General features: G+C 48.7%; 1 protein-coding gene across 2 annotated transcripts in view; it reads right to left on the reverse strand.

Annotated features, from left to right (window-relative positions):
- BAZ1B (bromodomain adjacent to zinc finger domain 1B) overlaps positions 1–6,107 on the reverse strand; it is a 42,939-nt gene extending 36,832 nt beyond the window's left edge. The window contains exon 1 of one of the 2 annotated variants that reach the window (XM_050981976.1): positions 6,089–6,107. Coding sequence is in view for 1 of the 2 variants with exons in the window: in XM_030230659.2 (XP_030086519.1) it covers positions 5,803–5,915 (113 nt within the window). In the remaining variant the exon portion in view is untranslated. Of the gene's footprint in view, positions 1–5,802; positions 6,042–6,088 lie in introns of those variants that run through there. The other variant, XM_030230659.2, reaches the window with a different exon arrangement.
- Positions 6,108–15,858: the final 9,751 nt, after the last annotated feature.

A 15,858-nucleotide genomic window follows, 5' to 3' on the forward strand; every position in this document is an offset into this window, starting at 1 on the left:
AGGCCACCCATCACCACCAATCTTTTGACAAAAGAAAAAAACAATGAACCATTTGAAACTGAAACCCCTAGAAAGACCATTTTTTTCCTTTGGTTTCCAACAATACCAGCCTTCTGCATTCCATCATGAGGAGCTCTCTCACCAACTACATCACCTCCTTCATGGAATCACAGAATCTCAGAATGGCTTGGGTCAGAAGGGACACTAAAGTTGATCTTGCTCTACCCTCCTGTCATGGGCAGGGACTAGACAAGGCTGCTTCAAACCCTGTCCAACCCGGTCTTGAACACTTCCACAGCTTCTCTGGACAACCTATGCCAGGAGCTCACCATCCACACAGCAAAGAACTACTTCCTAATATCTAACCCAAACCTACCCAATTTAATTTGAAACCATTTCCACTTGTGACTTGTCCTGTCACTTTAAGCTCTTGTAAAAAGTCCCGGTCTTTCTTGTTGGCTCACTTCAGGTGCTGACACTCCTGTGTCATAACCTGCCTCAAGGTTATGTTATTCCAGGTGGAATTACATGATTAAAGGGTGCCTGGGCAAGCCATCGGGGTGCACAAAGCAATAACTGCTCTGCTGTGAGCATCTTTGGCTGCTCTCCCTGCTCCACCTGAGTGGCAATTAATAGTCAGGGTAAACAGAGAGCAGCTACTTCACACTCACTATGGACAGAAGATGCATAGGCACAATTATCAATGTGGTGTAAATCCACACCAATTGCCCCGTGATCAATGCCACATGCCTTCTAATGGGAAGTTATGAGGAGAAATTATAAGAGAAGCAAGAAAAGCACCTTTTGCTTGTCCTGCATATGCCCTCCAGTTGCAAAGCCAGCATGAAGCATAAGACACACTGGGTACAGCCACAGCTCAGCCCACTGCTGCACCAGCACCAATTCGCAGAGTCTTGTGGGAACAGCAGATTGCTCTGTGCTCTTACACAGGCAGAGCCACCAGCCACAGCAGAGCACTCTGTGTCTCACACCTTTTGCCATCCAAGAACATTGTAGTGTGACCAAACTATTTCTTTTTTAAGATTCCTTTTAGGAATTACAACTCCAGCAAAGCAAATTTCCTTAAATGTTTCCTCACTTATGCCCCAAGGTAAAGCACAATAAGGTACAGCAGCTGCATTATGGGTGTTGATGTACAAGTAACTTGCAGACACAGCAATCTTGCCTCGTAATCAATGCAAGGATATTAACCAGGAAGAGAGTCAACTCCAGAAGAGTTTGACACAGTACTCCCTTTTCCTGACGCATACTGCAAACTCCAGCAGAAACCCCATGGTCTCCCAGCTTGTCCTGCTTGTGTAGTCTCCTGCTCCTCAGCAGAAGAAAAGAACTGACAAGTCATCACCCCACTATGATTCCAACCATCTAGTCCATTCTTACCCTCCTTGGGGTTCAAAATACGCTAAATTTTTCACAGAAAAAAGAGGTTCTGTGGTTCAGGGGCAGGAAGTGTGATCATTGTGCTGGAGCAGAGGCAACTAAAAATCACAGCTGATCTGCAAAGCCCCACTGAGCATCCTAGGAGTGCCACTGCGATGCCTGCTGTAGTGATACTGAGCTAGAAGAGAAAAAATATAATAAAAAATGAAATCAAACAAGCAACCAGGAATCCCCTTTGAATTTACAGCAACTTGGGACTGGAACAGGTTGCCCAGAGTAGCTATGTCTGCCCCATCCCTGGGGCCACGTTGGACAGGTCTTGGAGCAACCTGGTCTAGTGAAAGGTGTCTCTGCCCACGGCAGGGAATGGAACAAGATGAGCTTTAAGATCCCTTCCAACCCAAACCATTCTGAGATTCTATGATTCAATAATGACTTTAATAATGACTAAGTTGCAACCATAATGCTATTTATTCCTGTGCCTTTTCCACTAAGAACAGACTTAAAACCAAATCCAATCATCACAGCAGACAGGAGCTTAAATGCAGGAACAGCAGCCATCTTCAGCTTCAGCCAGCAATCCCTCTGCATTCTCCCCTTGGTTTCCTTCTCTGTATCTGGGGAATAACTGAATGACACATTTTTTCCCTAACATAATTTCCCATATCATTAGGGAGATCCAAGAGAGTTTTCTGTATGAATGCTCCACTCCTTGTACACACCTATAACAACAGGCTTAACCTCACCATATCAGGACTCCCATTTCCCAGACAAGCCTGGAATTTAGAAGTGACAGACAGGGTCATTCCCTTGTCAGCTCAGATCTGCCTCTTCCACGCAATTGAATTCCACCTCCAGCTGGTCAGCTCATCTAACACTGACCCTGGGACACACTCCTTACCCAGGGCTCCAGACTTGTCCTACAGTGCTGACCCTGCCTTTGTGCTCTGCCAAGAGCTCCAGGTCAGGTCATGCTTTGAATTCTTGGGGCCAGCACAAACCAAAATGCAGGAGGATGTTTCTGCAAAGTTTACTGTAGGTCAAACTTTCCACTACATATACACTGTTTGTCTTTTCCACTCAGACTGGAAACAAACCCAAGAAATTTCAGATTGTTCAGCAGGTCTGATCCAGGACTGCAAGTCATCATGCCCCTGGTATACCATAACCAACCCACCTCTCTACACAGCTGGAGCCTCCACTGCCAAAAATTCCCAACGCAGGAATAAATAAAAAAATCCTGGACTCAAGCTACTTGTGAACACTGCCCAAAAAGCAAACAAATAACATGTATATTGAATGAAACAGCTGACTATCCACTGTGTAGCTGTTAATATATCACATCTGTTTGCATCCCCCTGCAGATCACCCAATGCTGAAAGATGTTGAAATTAAAGTACAAACAGAATTACAGTAGAAAAAAGGGACTTTTCTTTATAGAAAGACGTTTAAAAGTAACCAAGCTAACCACTGCACAAAACAACAGCTGACAGAATAAAACATTTACTTTTTCCTCAGTTAGTCATTTCTGGGAGAGCACTAATATCAACTTCAAAAAAGATGTACTCCATCTGAATTGTTTGCACTTACATTAGCCAATAAGGTAAACTCCCCAGAAATGTGGGTACATTTATAAAGTGCTACTCCCTGGAGGCAAAGTTCTTCTTGCAATTGGAGAGCATGACACAGTGTCTTGGTGCTGCCACTTCCCAGGCAGAGTTTGACCAGTATCACATGTGAGGATGCGAGCAGCCTCTAACTTGCCAAACCTGGCCCTACCCTTATCCTCCTTGCGCTGATACCATACAGAAGTGTGAACTAAAGAAAGACAGCAGGCTTTTATCCAGAGTGGAGACAATACAGCTTCCCAAAACCACGCACTGGAAGCTGGGGGAAAAGCTTTGGCTGAAACAGCCCAGGCCAGCTGAGCTCTCTGAATCCAGCATATCTCCTGATGCAGCAGCAGTTTTCCAAACCATGCTGCAGCAGACCCATATACCCACAGCTGAGCTGATTTTTCACCAGGGTACAGACAGGGTATTTTGGGAGACTGCAAATACTCAGCACCCACTGCACTGGTGACAGCACCATACACATGCAAAGCATTTTCCTGACACTTCAAGTAGCTCAGAGCAGACCCCACTGAGCTCCTTGTCCTAGAGTGACATTAAGATGCTGTCTATCCCTGGCTGCCCTATGATCTGCCATCCCCACACCCACACGATTAGCAAGACCCGCCATGAGGGGGAGCGGAACCAGACTTAGCAGGATGAGGTTTTGCCAGGATGCAAAGGGCTCTACAGAGCAGGACTTCTCTTAGAAGGTTTTTGCAGGATTTGGCAGTCAAAGGAAACCACGTAGAGCTACAAAGGAAAAGGAGGCCAAACAAACGCCTGAACTCCACTGACCAGCTTATTCCATTCCCACTGCTATCAAACACTTCCATAACACTTCCCCTTCACACACCCAAGGGGAAGATGTCTCTCCTCGTGCACACCACCACAGTCTCCATTTTTTGTGTAACCCAATCTGCTGCAGCTGCAAATCTTAACAACAACAACAAAAAAAAGCTTTAAGAAATTTCGATGTCCTCCAAATGCCTTACTTGTAGTTGTGCAGTACAAGAACTTACACAGTCTTTAGGGGAAGAGTTGATCAATAATTTTCCAAGATAGAAAACAATCAGGAGAATATATTCTGTCAGGTCTTGGCATAAATAACACTGGGTGAAAACTCAGGTACCTCCTGGCACACTCTTAGTAGGCTCTCCCATCTTCCAGAGCCACTCCTCTAGGATAAACGGAAGTGACCAAAAAAGCCCTCCAAGTCTTCCTTGGGGTAACATCTCCCTCCAGCTCACTGGCTCATTTGCAATTTTCTGTTCCACTTTTGGCCTAGCATATATTATACACCGTCAACAAGACAAAGCAGAAACCCAACATTGCTTGGTTTCTCTTTTTAGCCTCATGACGTCTGTCTGCCAAGACGAACTTTCTAGAACATGCTAGGCTGCCTCCCACAGCACCCCATGAAATACTTTCTCCAAGAAAAGAGCCTCTCCAGAACCTCAGTGCTTGCCTTGGTTTCTTCTTTCCTTCTAACCCTACAGCTAACACCCTCCCCTCTCAGGATGAGAAACTATCTTTTTTCCCCCCTTAATTTTAATACCACCCAAGTGTTTGCAGAAACATGTCCTCCACCTACTCGCTAGATCCACAAGAGCCACCCAACAAAATGGTGCTCTCAGAAGGAGCCCCAGAACTCCCCTGTGCTATTCCGACAAGGCAGATGGCCCTTAAAGCCATGTCTTCTTCAATAAAAGTAGTATTTAGGCTTAAACTCGTCTTTTTGATCACTGATCACTCCTCACAGGGAAAAAGAACTGCCTGGTCAGGTGGATGACTGAGCTACTTTCAGTTTGCACACACCAAAAGAGCAGGTTGGTGTCACAGACTGCATATTTTAATTTGAAACACAGTTAAAAAGCAAGTCTCCAACACTCCACCTAACTTGTTTTACTGGGCTGAGGGCATTAACAATGCCTACCTGCACTCAAGAGATACATTTCCTCTTCAAAGGCCACCTAACCCTTCCTAGAGGCTTCCTCCGCCTGTTCTGCTCACTGCAGAAAGACACTCTTCAACACAGGGGCTATGGAAGTTCTGGAGCCCCTTTGTCGTCCACATTGCCAACACCACCTTCCTATATCCATGCATTCCCTCTCACTTAGAGCCCTTCCTTAGTTCTTAACTCAGATCCTGATTTTTATAACACAGCCTTCTGAAGCAGCAAGTCTGCACATTACAGCGCCGAGGTCCTGCCCCTTCAGCCCTGCTGCAGACTTGGTCACTAACTCTGCTGCCGCGCAGCTCTGTCAGTCACCAGTCTGGCATACGGCCACTTCCAGCTATCAAAGACTGTCACACGCAAAGAAAATAAAAAATTAAAGAATTGGGTTTTATGCAAAAGCAGCCCAGGAAGAGATATGCTCAAAACGAAAGCCTGGGATGTACACAGCGAGAGCTCCTGCCGCTGTTTAATTCTCTAGAAATTAAGAAATGCGGAAGCCTCCGGTGCCAGTGTGCTCCTGGCCCTCGGGACCCCAATGTCCGCACCCGCTCCAGGAGTGAATTGCTCTCACAGCCCGCTCTGACGGTCCCCGGTCCCCGTTAGCTCCTCTCCCCGCCCGCTCCAGCCCCGCGGAGTTGCTGTCCCACTTCCCCCACCCGCCTGGAACAGGCTCCGGAACTCCTCAGGGAACAACGACCCCGCCGAGTCCAGGGCAGTGCCCGCCGCGCTCTCCTCACGGTCCCGCTACCCGCCCCACCCCACCACCGCTTTGTTCGGCTCCACGGCCCCGGGACCCGCCCCAGCCCCTCCGCGCCCCGGTGTGGCGGATACTCGCGGGTGCGGAAGGCCTCTTGCGTGTGGGGGATGACGAACAGTTCGCCCGGCTCTCCCGGCGGCAATGGCTTAGCCAGCGGGAACGGCTTGCGGCCGAGTAGCGGCGCCATGGTGAGACCCGGCGGGGCCCGGGCGGGACGGTTGAAAAATGGCGGGAGATTCCGCTCCCCCTCACGGCGGGCGGCGGGACCGGCCCCGCGCGCGCGCCCCGACCCTGCCGCCCCGCCCCGCAGCACCCACCCCCCGCGCCGCGGCGCCGACAGCCTATTGGCTAGGCACGTACTCTGCCAGCTACGGATTGGTCTTACGGCCGGTCGATCGTGCTGCTTTGCCCCGCCCCGCCGGCACGGCGGGGGTGAGAGGTCGCGTTATGTAAGTGGCAGTGCAGCGCACGGCTCCATTTTGTAGCCCCCCGTTATCCGCCCTCCCCCTCTGCCGCTGGGCGACCAATCACAGGGCACTCCGCCCCCTCTAGCCCCGTGGCCACCAATCAGAGCGCGTTCCGGATGCCGCCCCGCCTCGCGCCCAGCCGGGTACCCCGGCGGGACCGCGCGCCGGGCTTTGTCCTCCGTGTCTGGCGCGGGGCATTGTGGGGTTGTGTGGGTTTGTGTGGCGGGCGCAGCCGCTCTCGTAGGAAGGCCCGGGCTGGGCCCGCCGGTGCGGCCTCTTAGCCTCCCCTCGGCGCCGGGTCTCTTCGCTCTGTGGGGAAGCGGAGCGGCGGCTCCGGCGGGACGGCCTCGGGGCGGGTGAGGTTGAAGAAGAGGCAGGAGCTGCGGCCTGGGAGCTGTTGGGACAGTGGAGAGGGAGGCCCGGCCACCCCGTGGGTACTGCTCCTGGGAATGGAGGAAAGACAAAATTTCGAGAATTGTGGGTTGGGTTTTGTGGGTTTATGGTTTTATTTTTTCTTCATAGGAAATGTGTGGGAAGATTTTGTGGCATGAACATTTCCTGTGTATTGGAGAGGCAGCAGCTCCAGAGCTGCTTGCCTAAAGCAGTCAAAGCAGAAGCTGTGATCTCATAGCTCTTTCCCAGGGATTGAAAAGCAGATTTGTGTTTAATATGCAAATGCATTCTAGGGATCCTGTGTTTGTGCTGTTCAGGGCACTGAGGACTAGGTCTGCTTTATACAGCCCTGTTGTGGCTGCTTCAGGATGAGAAACAGCAGCCCTCGAAAACTGTTTAGACTCATAGAATCCCACAATGGCTTGAGTTGCAAGGGACCTTAAAGAACATCTTGTTTCAACCCCTGCCATGGGCAGGGATCCCTTCCACTAGACCAAGCTGCTCCAAGTCCTGTTCAACCTTGCCTTGGACATTTCCAAAGATAGGGCAGCCACAGCTTCTCTGGGTAACTTGTGCCAGGGCCTCGCCATTCTCACAGGGAAGAATTTTTTCTCAATACCCAATCTAACCATGCACTGTGTCAGGCAGATGGACACTCAGATTACCCCCTGCATGTAAATGGCTGTTTATTCTGGGTCATTTGCCCAAGGGGATGTATGAACTAGGACCACTTCTGCTCTGGAGCAACAGAATTAATGGTGTCATTAATTTCCCTAGAAGACAGGAGAGTAACTGGATCTCACACAATATTTGCCAGATTGTAGATTTGTAATAATCAGATTATTATTAGTTTACTAGGTTGCTTTATAGGAATGAGGAGCCCATCATTTCTGCTGGTGAAGTATGAAAATCATTTAAGTTCCCTAGGTGCACACTCATTTGATGTGTTGTGTAATTCTGGGGAGAAGTTTGGGCTGTGAGTATCCCTGGAACACAGCAGTTGCATAATGGAACACAGAGCACAGTGTCTGCTGGAATCTGAAATGCAATGTATTTTCCACAGCATTGTAAACAGGCAGGAAAGAAGGGTAATGCTGTAACCTAAGTGTTCACTCTTACATTATTGTTGTTGGTACTAGTAGTATTCTGCAGTGGAACAGGTTCCCAGTGAAGTTATGCCCCATCCCTAGAAGTGTCAAAGGCTCGGCTGGACAGGGCTTTGAGCAACCTGGTCTAGTGAAAGGTGTCCCTGTCCATTATTTGGATGGAACAAGATGATCTTCAAGGTCCCTTCTATCCCATCCCATGATTCTATTTAGTATGAGAACAGATATGTATTGCCATAAATCCATCAGTGAGTGTAAGAATGGTTGTTGAGGATTCCCATTACCCCTGTAAAGGGCTGTAAGAGTTGCTTGAAAGCACAGCTCACGGCCAGTGAAACAGGTTCTTGTGGGACTTCACGTGGAGCTTGGCTTCATTCCATGTTATTTTGTCAGAAACTAGAGTACCTGAGCTGAAATTCTACGTGGATATGTCTGCCTCTCTAGGCGGCAGGGCAAAGTGGGGAGGAGAAGGAAAACGAGTGTTATGAACTGAGGGAGAATGGGGAGCAGATACAGACCTGTGGAGCAGTATAATGTGGGAAGAACGTGCTTAGCTGAAAGGCAGTGTTGAATGAATATGGCCACTCTGTAGCTCTGACACTGTGGGGACACATCAGGGGTTTGACCCTAGGGAATGGCAGCATACAGGGAGGGGGGAAGCAGGCACAGGGCTAGTCCTTGGACAGGGAGCAGCCTCAGGGGAGCTGGAGGCAGGACAGGGAGCTGAGGGAGGCAGAACCACAGTGAGGGATGGGAGGCTGGGGTGTCTGTCCCTGCGCGTCCACCGTGGAGCCGTGTGCCCGTTCCTCCACAGCAAACCATTGGGATCTGAAGCATGGCAACCTTCCAGTGCTGATACAGGACTGGTCAAGGTCTGGTGTCCTCAGTCATTTTTTAGGCTGGGAAATTGTATGTAGTTCCTGGCACAGTTAAACACGCACTGACCTGAGAGCTGTTCATTGACCCTGCAGCTGCTTGCTGGGGCACGCAAAGGTTGGGTTTCTCTTCATGGGTGGCCACCTGCCCATCGCAGCATGTTCTTAGCCTCCGGAGCTCTGAGGATGGTTTTCCAAGGCTGTTGTATACTGTCTCCCAGTGCCCAGGAGATGGCACTCCTGCATTTGGACAGTGTGTGCAGCTCTTCTCCAGACACACCAGAGGTTGCCTAAAGAGGAAAATCCCATCATCATCCCAACCTGTTTGGCTCTGCTAGGGAGGGAAGTGGCCACATTTGCAGGGTCTGGTGATCTGTCCTGTTCTGGAAGTTACCAAAACTGGGGGGGGTGAGCTGTGAGAACAGTCTCTGCTGAGCAGGCAGGCATTCCTGGGCGTGTATTGATGGCAGAAACTCCAGCAGTGGGTTGGTGTCACTGTGAAGTAGTTATCACCATAGAGGACATGGAGATGTGAGGTCCATGCAGCTGCAGCTCCTCCAGGTGTGAAGGCTTTAATCACAGCCAGATGAAAGCATCCTTATGAGGATGGAGCCCACTGTCATGAAGCCTTACCACTAGCTGCCTCTTCTCAGCCATGGCTGGTGCCTTTAGCATTCCAGCAGGGAGCACATGATGGAAATCACCATTGGACCCCCTGCTCCTCACAGCCCTTAACTGCTCTTGCCTTTCCCCTCAGTCCTCATCTTCCTTTGCCTTCACCAGCAGTGGACATACAGGAAATAAAAGCATTTGGACTCACTTGAAATAACCTTCCACTCCTGTTAAACGCTGGTGGAACTAAGTGGATTTATCTGAATGAGTTGAATACAGGAGGTGAAGCTGTGTCCCTGGGGATGTCAGATTTTCCATCTTCAGAAACAAAAGCAGATTTGCAAGTCTGGTACATGTGTGTTCAGAGAGCAATTTTGAGTTGGTGACCCAGAGGAGTGAGGAGCTGGTGAGTGGTGGGAGAGGTGACACAGGGGTCTGTCCAGGCTGGCCATGCTGCTGGTCTGACTCTTGCCTGGCTTGCCTGGCCTGAGGGCACCTGAGGAGGTACAGCATTGATGCTGTTCCTAGGAGCTTCCAAACACACTTGGTGTTTGACCTGGTGGTTTGCAAAGCCCTTCTCTGGGTCATGGACTTTCTCTGCACTGACACAGGAGGGAGTCAATGTGCCTAATCTCTGGGCCCAGCATCCTGCTGATCTGTCAGCTGTTTTTGTGATCTGTGCTTGAAAACTGTTTCCTCTTGTGTTCTTACACCTTCAAGCAATTTCTCAGTTTCCCCATCCTTACCATGGCAATCCGGACTTCACAGTTACTGCTCCTCTGGGCTGGTGAACCAGCAGAAGCCAACTTTGCCCCAGGTGCTCCAAGGTCATTGATCCTAAATGTGATTTTGGCCATATGGGTCTTAACATGCCTCTCCCCTCACCCCCGGTAGTTTCCAGGATCCAAAATCAGGGATTGCCCTCATCCCAGTGCCTATTGGACTACACAATGCTGGACTACTCAGTGCCAGCTGTCTGGACATTGTGCTGGCAAGGGCCTCCATAAATAAGACAGGACTTGGGAGCAGGACACAGCTGTGGCTGGGTAGCCAAGGCTGCCATCCTGCTGTCACCACTGATGCTCCCCAGAGGGGAGCTCCCACAGGGCTTTGCATTTGGAGCTGCAAGTAGCCTTGTGTCTTTCAGAGAAAAAGGAGAGAGCTGCTTAATCCTGGAGGAGCTGGAAGAGCTACAAAGAGGGGGCATCAGGGAGGATTTAGTTAGAAATGGCCCAGATACATCAAACTATCTCCTGCAGGAAGCCATACCCCATTACTGCTTCTATGTGCAGGACAGCTTACAGTACTTATTCTATTAAGAGCCTGCTCTGATACATTCCTAGGAGACTGGTAAAATTTCTGACACTATTTTCCTTGACTCATTCCAGTCAGTCACTTCAGTGGAACTGGCTGCCTGCCTGCCTGATGCTGAGGTGACCTTGTGTCCTTGACAGGCAGGCAGGTTCCTGGTGGAGTGGGCACAGCAGCACCTGAGGAGCTCCCAGGGGTGGGAAAACAACAGGCTTCTAGAGAATGTCCCCAAACACTCCCAGCATCACTGACCGTCTCCCAATCAGGCAATGAGCACCGCCCACCTCTCTGGTTCATAGCACACACAACAGATGCAGATTCCATGGGACATCTGCAGATGCTCTTTCTCTTTGCTGCTGGTGATGACATCCCAGGTGTGTCTGAGTCAGCTCTCCTGCTCCAGCCTGGAGTTCATCCAGATGCTAGATGTAATCTTGTTCCTTTCTAACAGTGAACATTTGAACTGGACCAAAGGCTCTGGCTTTACTCCATACCTGTGAGCCTGAAGCATGTTTTTGGCCTGGTGGTCTTGCTCAGGCAGTACATGGCCATCCCAAGTGCAAATATACATCCTTATATATTTTTGGTCACAAAATCTTTCACTATCAGAGCCTGTCCTGGTTTAGGGCAAATTTGGGAGGAAACTTCCAAAGAGGTCCCTCTAGAAAGTATATTCAAGTCACCCCTCCCCCTACTGGTTTGAGAAAAGATTTCTTTGGAGAAAAGTGGAAAAAAAACTGTTTCTTTAACAAGCATAGTATTCACAAGCATTAAAAAAAAAAAAAAAAAAAAAAACCAAACCAAAACAAAACAAAAAACAAAACAAAAAAAACCCAAACCAGTAAAACCTCTTGCTGTTCTGAAGAGATGGCAAATTCAGAAAGTCCTTCTTGGGTGTAGCTTGGTTCACTCAGTCTCTTATCAGTCCCTCCTGCACTGGAAGATGCCACATCCTGGCCCCGGTAGGCCACAGGTGTGAGCTCCTGGTGTTTTCCTGGGGTTTTAGTCCAGAGTAGTGCTGATCAGTTCCAAGAAAAAGAAAAGCCACAATCTGGGGAACTTCTCTGCCTTAGCTAGCTAAAAAAAAAGTAAAAGGAGAGCTCTCTCCCACTGTCTGTCCATGCTGCAGAAAACGCAGTCCCAGTCGCTGAGAAGGAATGCAGTTTCTGAAAACAAACTGTGCTTCTTTCCCCGCCCCCGCTTCACTCTCTGAACCAGTCTTAAAGGTGCAGAACTTAATATCCAGCATACACAGAACAGGTGACTAGGGATGCAAGTATCATAAAGTCATCCTAGGACAAGTCAGTAATGCCATCCCTGTTAGCACATTTTGGTAGCTCCTGGGTCAAGAGTTCTGGACTGGCACTGCTGCACAGGCAGCTGCACCAAAAGTGTGCAATAGCCAAACCCTACTCAACAGCTCAGCTCCAATCCTCCCAAATTCCTGGCAGAAAACACCTGCTCACAGTTGCGTGTCTTCAAGGGGAAAATCCTGCCTTGGGTCAGTCACAGCCATTGGGCATTCTGCATGTGCAGGGAGCTCCTTTGTACCCATATGGGCAAAAAGTAGGGTGCTGTAGGCTTCTGAGCCTAGAGGTGGCCTTTGCATCTGACCAGACCACCTTTGCTTTGGTACCCAAGGAACTGTTTGGGAAAGGGTCCTCTCCCCTCTCTTTGCTGTCCTCTACATGGTAAGAAATTGCTCTGGCCTAAAACCAGCATTTTTTTTCAGGGAAGCTCCTTCACATGCACTGTGTTTCTGTGACTGGGGAATTGAGAGACACCCATCTAGAGGCCAAATCCCACAGGTCTCCCTGCAGCACTCAGTGCTGGCCAAGGGGAGGCAATGTCAAGCTGCTATTCCATCCGTTTTCCCTTTTGGGGGAAGCTTGGTGACCCCAGCTGAGGTACATGGTGCCTCAATGTCCTGGTTTTGCATGGAAGACATTTATGGAAGTAATGCAAAGCTTTTAGCCACTAGAAACTTGTACACACCTCTGTGAAAAACATGTTAAAGATGAAAGAAACCTGGGAACTTCCTCTTTCTCTTCCAGCTGGCAAAGAGGTAAGATGCCCTGGCCCTCTGTTTCAGCCAGGCCAGGTGACCTCTGCCATGGGCTGGGCCCCTTCCCCCAGGACACCTGCCAGCCCCTTCCCATCGGCTGCTGGGCAGGGGAGGGAGTGCCGTGAGCCAGGCCGGGCAAGGCCATGGCTGCAATTTCTAACATCATGCTGCTAGCCCGGGGCCAAGCTGAGTCTGCCAGTCCCCAGAAGCAGCCCGGGCCAGGCCAAGATTTTACCACTGTGGAAGTTCACCTGCAACCACCAGGCAGGGGGAAGGAGGAGCCACCTCCCCCATCGTGCTGCTGCTGAGTTCTGGCCTAGCTGACTAGATGCTAGCCTCCCATCCCCCCTCAAACTGCAGTTTCTGCCATCTGCACCCAGCCCGGCCAGGGTCAGGTGACCCTCTGCAGGCCCTCGGCAAGATGTTACTTTTTAGTGCTTCAATCCTCCCTTGAGTGAGACAAAAGAACAAAATGCAGGCAATTTAAAGGAGGAACATGAAGACATCGAGGTCAGTGTGGAAGTTAAGTCCCAGATGGGAGGGATGAGGAGATGTCTTAATTTTAGGGTTGAAATTCCCTTGTGAAGCTATGGAGAAAAGACTGTTTCCCTGTAGCACATGAAACCATGGGGATATGAAGTGTTCAAATTGATATTGAGCAAAGGCCTCTATGCCAAAGTAAGCAGATGATAAAGCAGTTGTAATCTATGAGAAGTTTGAACAGGGAGAGAGAAGAGTGAAGACCCTGTGCCCCCAGGGAGAGAAGAAGACCTCTCTTCCCAAAGATGAAGACAATTTTAGAGATAGACTGCCTTTGAACAGTTCATCTTTAAAAAAGTACCCCATAAATTGACATGGCCCATAACCACAGCTGTGGGAAAAGTTTCTGGAAAATGGGAGGGATTTCATGATTGTAGATCATTTTCCCCCAGCAGCTGCTATTCATGGAAATTAAAAGCCATGAGAGAACTGTTTTCTTGTAGAGAAACCTCCATAACATTAACAAGAGGGACTTCTCTCCCTAAGTGAACTGAAAAAAAGACTATTTTAGAGGTGGTAAACTGACTGAAATTTTAGATTTTGTTTGTTTACATTGTCAGTGGGAAAGAAAAAGTTGTGGGAGGAGGAGAAGTGTCCTGAAGGTTTGTTCTGATTCTTACTACTCTTTCTTTTAGTTACTGTTAATAAACGTTTCTTTATACCTTTTTAAAGTTTTGTCCCTGCTTTGCCTTTCTCCTAATCCTACCTCACAGCAGGAAGTGAGTGTATTGGTGATTGGTCAGCACTGAACCTACCACATGCATTGGTGCATTGGTTGGGAAATCTCAAAACTGGCGAAATCTCAAATTGGCGAACCAAAACCACTACACTCCTCCTGGCGTGGTGTCCGTGTTGCTGCTGAAAAATTGCTTCAGATTCCCCAGGAACCAGAGCCTCTCCTAGGCCACCCATCACTTCTTATCACTGTAGGACCATGGGGCTGGACCACAGCACTGTTGAATTCCTCCTGAGGAAAGTTTAGAGGGGACCTCCAGGCTCTTCCCTGTGGTGTGGGAAACTGGAAAGGGCAGTAATTGCTGCTATTGTGGCTGAGACCTGCCAAGTCTATAGCCATAGACAAATTATTAGGATGGGGTAGGAAGAAAAGTCACCTGGGACATGGGACAAGTAGCCTTGACCTCAAAATACTTCCAAGCTATTGGCACAGGGAAGAGGATGCTCTTGTCGAGTGTTGCAGTGCTGCAAAGCAAATGCCGTTCTGCTGAGCTGATGAGTCCTGGCATCTGCGTTGTGGGGCTGCACTCACCATGAGTGCATATGAAAAACTCACTGGCCTGACAGTAAAAAGGGTGTCACAAGTGCCTATTTGTAGATGCCTCCAGGATGATGGGAGCACATCTGTATCATCTTGTTTTTTCCATTCTTGAGTTTGGAATAAGGATTCATCTGGAGAACTTGATTTTACTGCTTTTAGTGGCAAACTCAAATGTCCTTGTGTTTCATTGCTGTGTCTCTACAGTGACCTTGTGCTTTCTGTGGCAAGAGGTGACATCACAAACATGGCCAGGTGCAGGTCGAGAACAATGATGTGCAGATGCTGACAACAGCAGGAAGATAAGTAACAAAGCTCATCACAGTGCTTACATATGGATATAAGAGAGAAAAAATGATAGAGTTAGAGAACTCTGCTAACGTTTTAAACTCCGTTAAAACCCTCCTTGAACTGCTCTTGTCACACTCAGTCTGGTGTTGACTCTGCCTTTCTAAAGCCATATTCAGACCTGCCTCTGCTCAAGCCTGTTCATGATGTCTGTGTCCACACACTGACAGCTTCTTGAGCCCTTTTTCTCCAAGGACTTGCAGGATTGGAGAATGGCTCCAACCTTGGGACGGATAGAGGTTTGGTACAGCAACGTGTGCGGGATGGTGTGTGATGACTCCTGGGACACAGCAGATGCCTCTGTTGTGTGTAGGCAGTGTGGCTGGGGGAACGCAGTATCAGCCTGGGCAGCATTTCTTTTAGGAGAGGATCTGGGATGGACTATCTGGCTGGACAATATTACCTGCAACGGGATGGAGAGGCTCCTCAGTGTGCTGCCCGTATCCAAAGCGAGTAAAACACAAAACAACAAAGTTGTTTTATGTGGTGCTTTATTAAGGGCCCTGGGGTCTCTGCGGACTAGCGTCCCAAAATCAGAGTCCCAGCTTTCCAACAAACTTACAGGATTCTTTATACTTCTCTAAGCTTTCCTTGACTAACGGTTACATTGTATCTCTAACAGAACATTCTTTAGGGACATACATCATGTAGATGACAATTTCTTTTTCTACTGCACATTCTTTAGATAACCATGCTCTACTGATTTTTGCAACACTGGTTTTAGTTCACATATATTGTGCCAAGGGCCTACTTGGGTTACAATCCTTAGCATAACTACGTCTAATACATAATTTTGCTATTCTTATTTAAATATTAGAATAACTCACTGCAACAAGTCCCCCCTTTTGAGCATTCCTCAATCTTAGATTTGCAGGAATGCTCGATTCTTTATTTCAGCTTCATTTGGATGTCTGTTCTCTTCGTACGGGGCGGTGGTGTTGCTGGAATTCGAGTCATTGCATCCATCAGTCATCGAGTGTGCATATGCTCTCGTCTAATCATACCTACAATACATCTATATACTCCAAAAATGATTAGTATTAATATCAAGAACATCAATATATATTGAATTGCTGAAGATATCCAACCAGAGACTTGGAGCCCTAAAGAATCAAACAATGCCCCAATCCAATTGTGTTC

This window comes from Serinus canaria, chromosome 19, assembly GCF_022539315.1.
Source record: "Serinus canaria isolate serCan28SL12 chromosome 19, serCan2020, whole genome shotgun sequence".
Taxonomy (NCBI): domain Eukaryota; kingdom Metazoa; phylum Chordata; class Aves; order Passeriformes; family Fringillidae; genus Serinus; species Serinus canaria.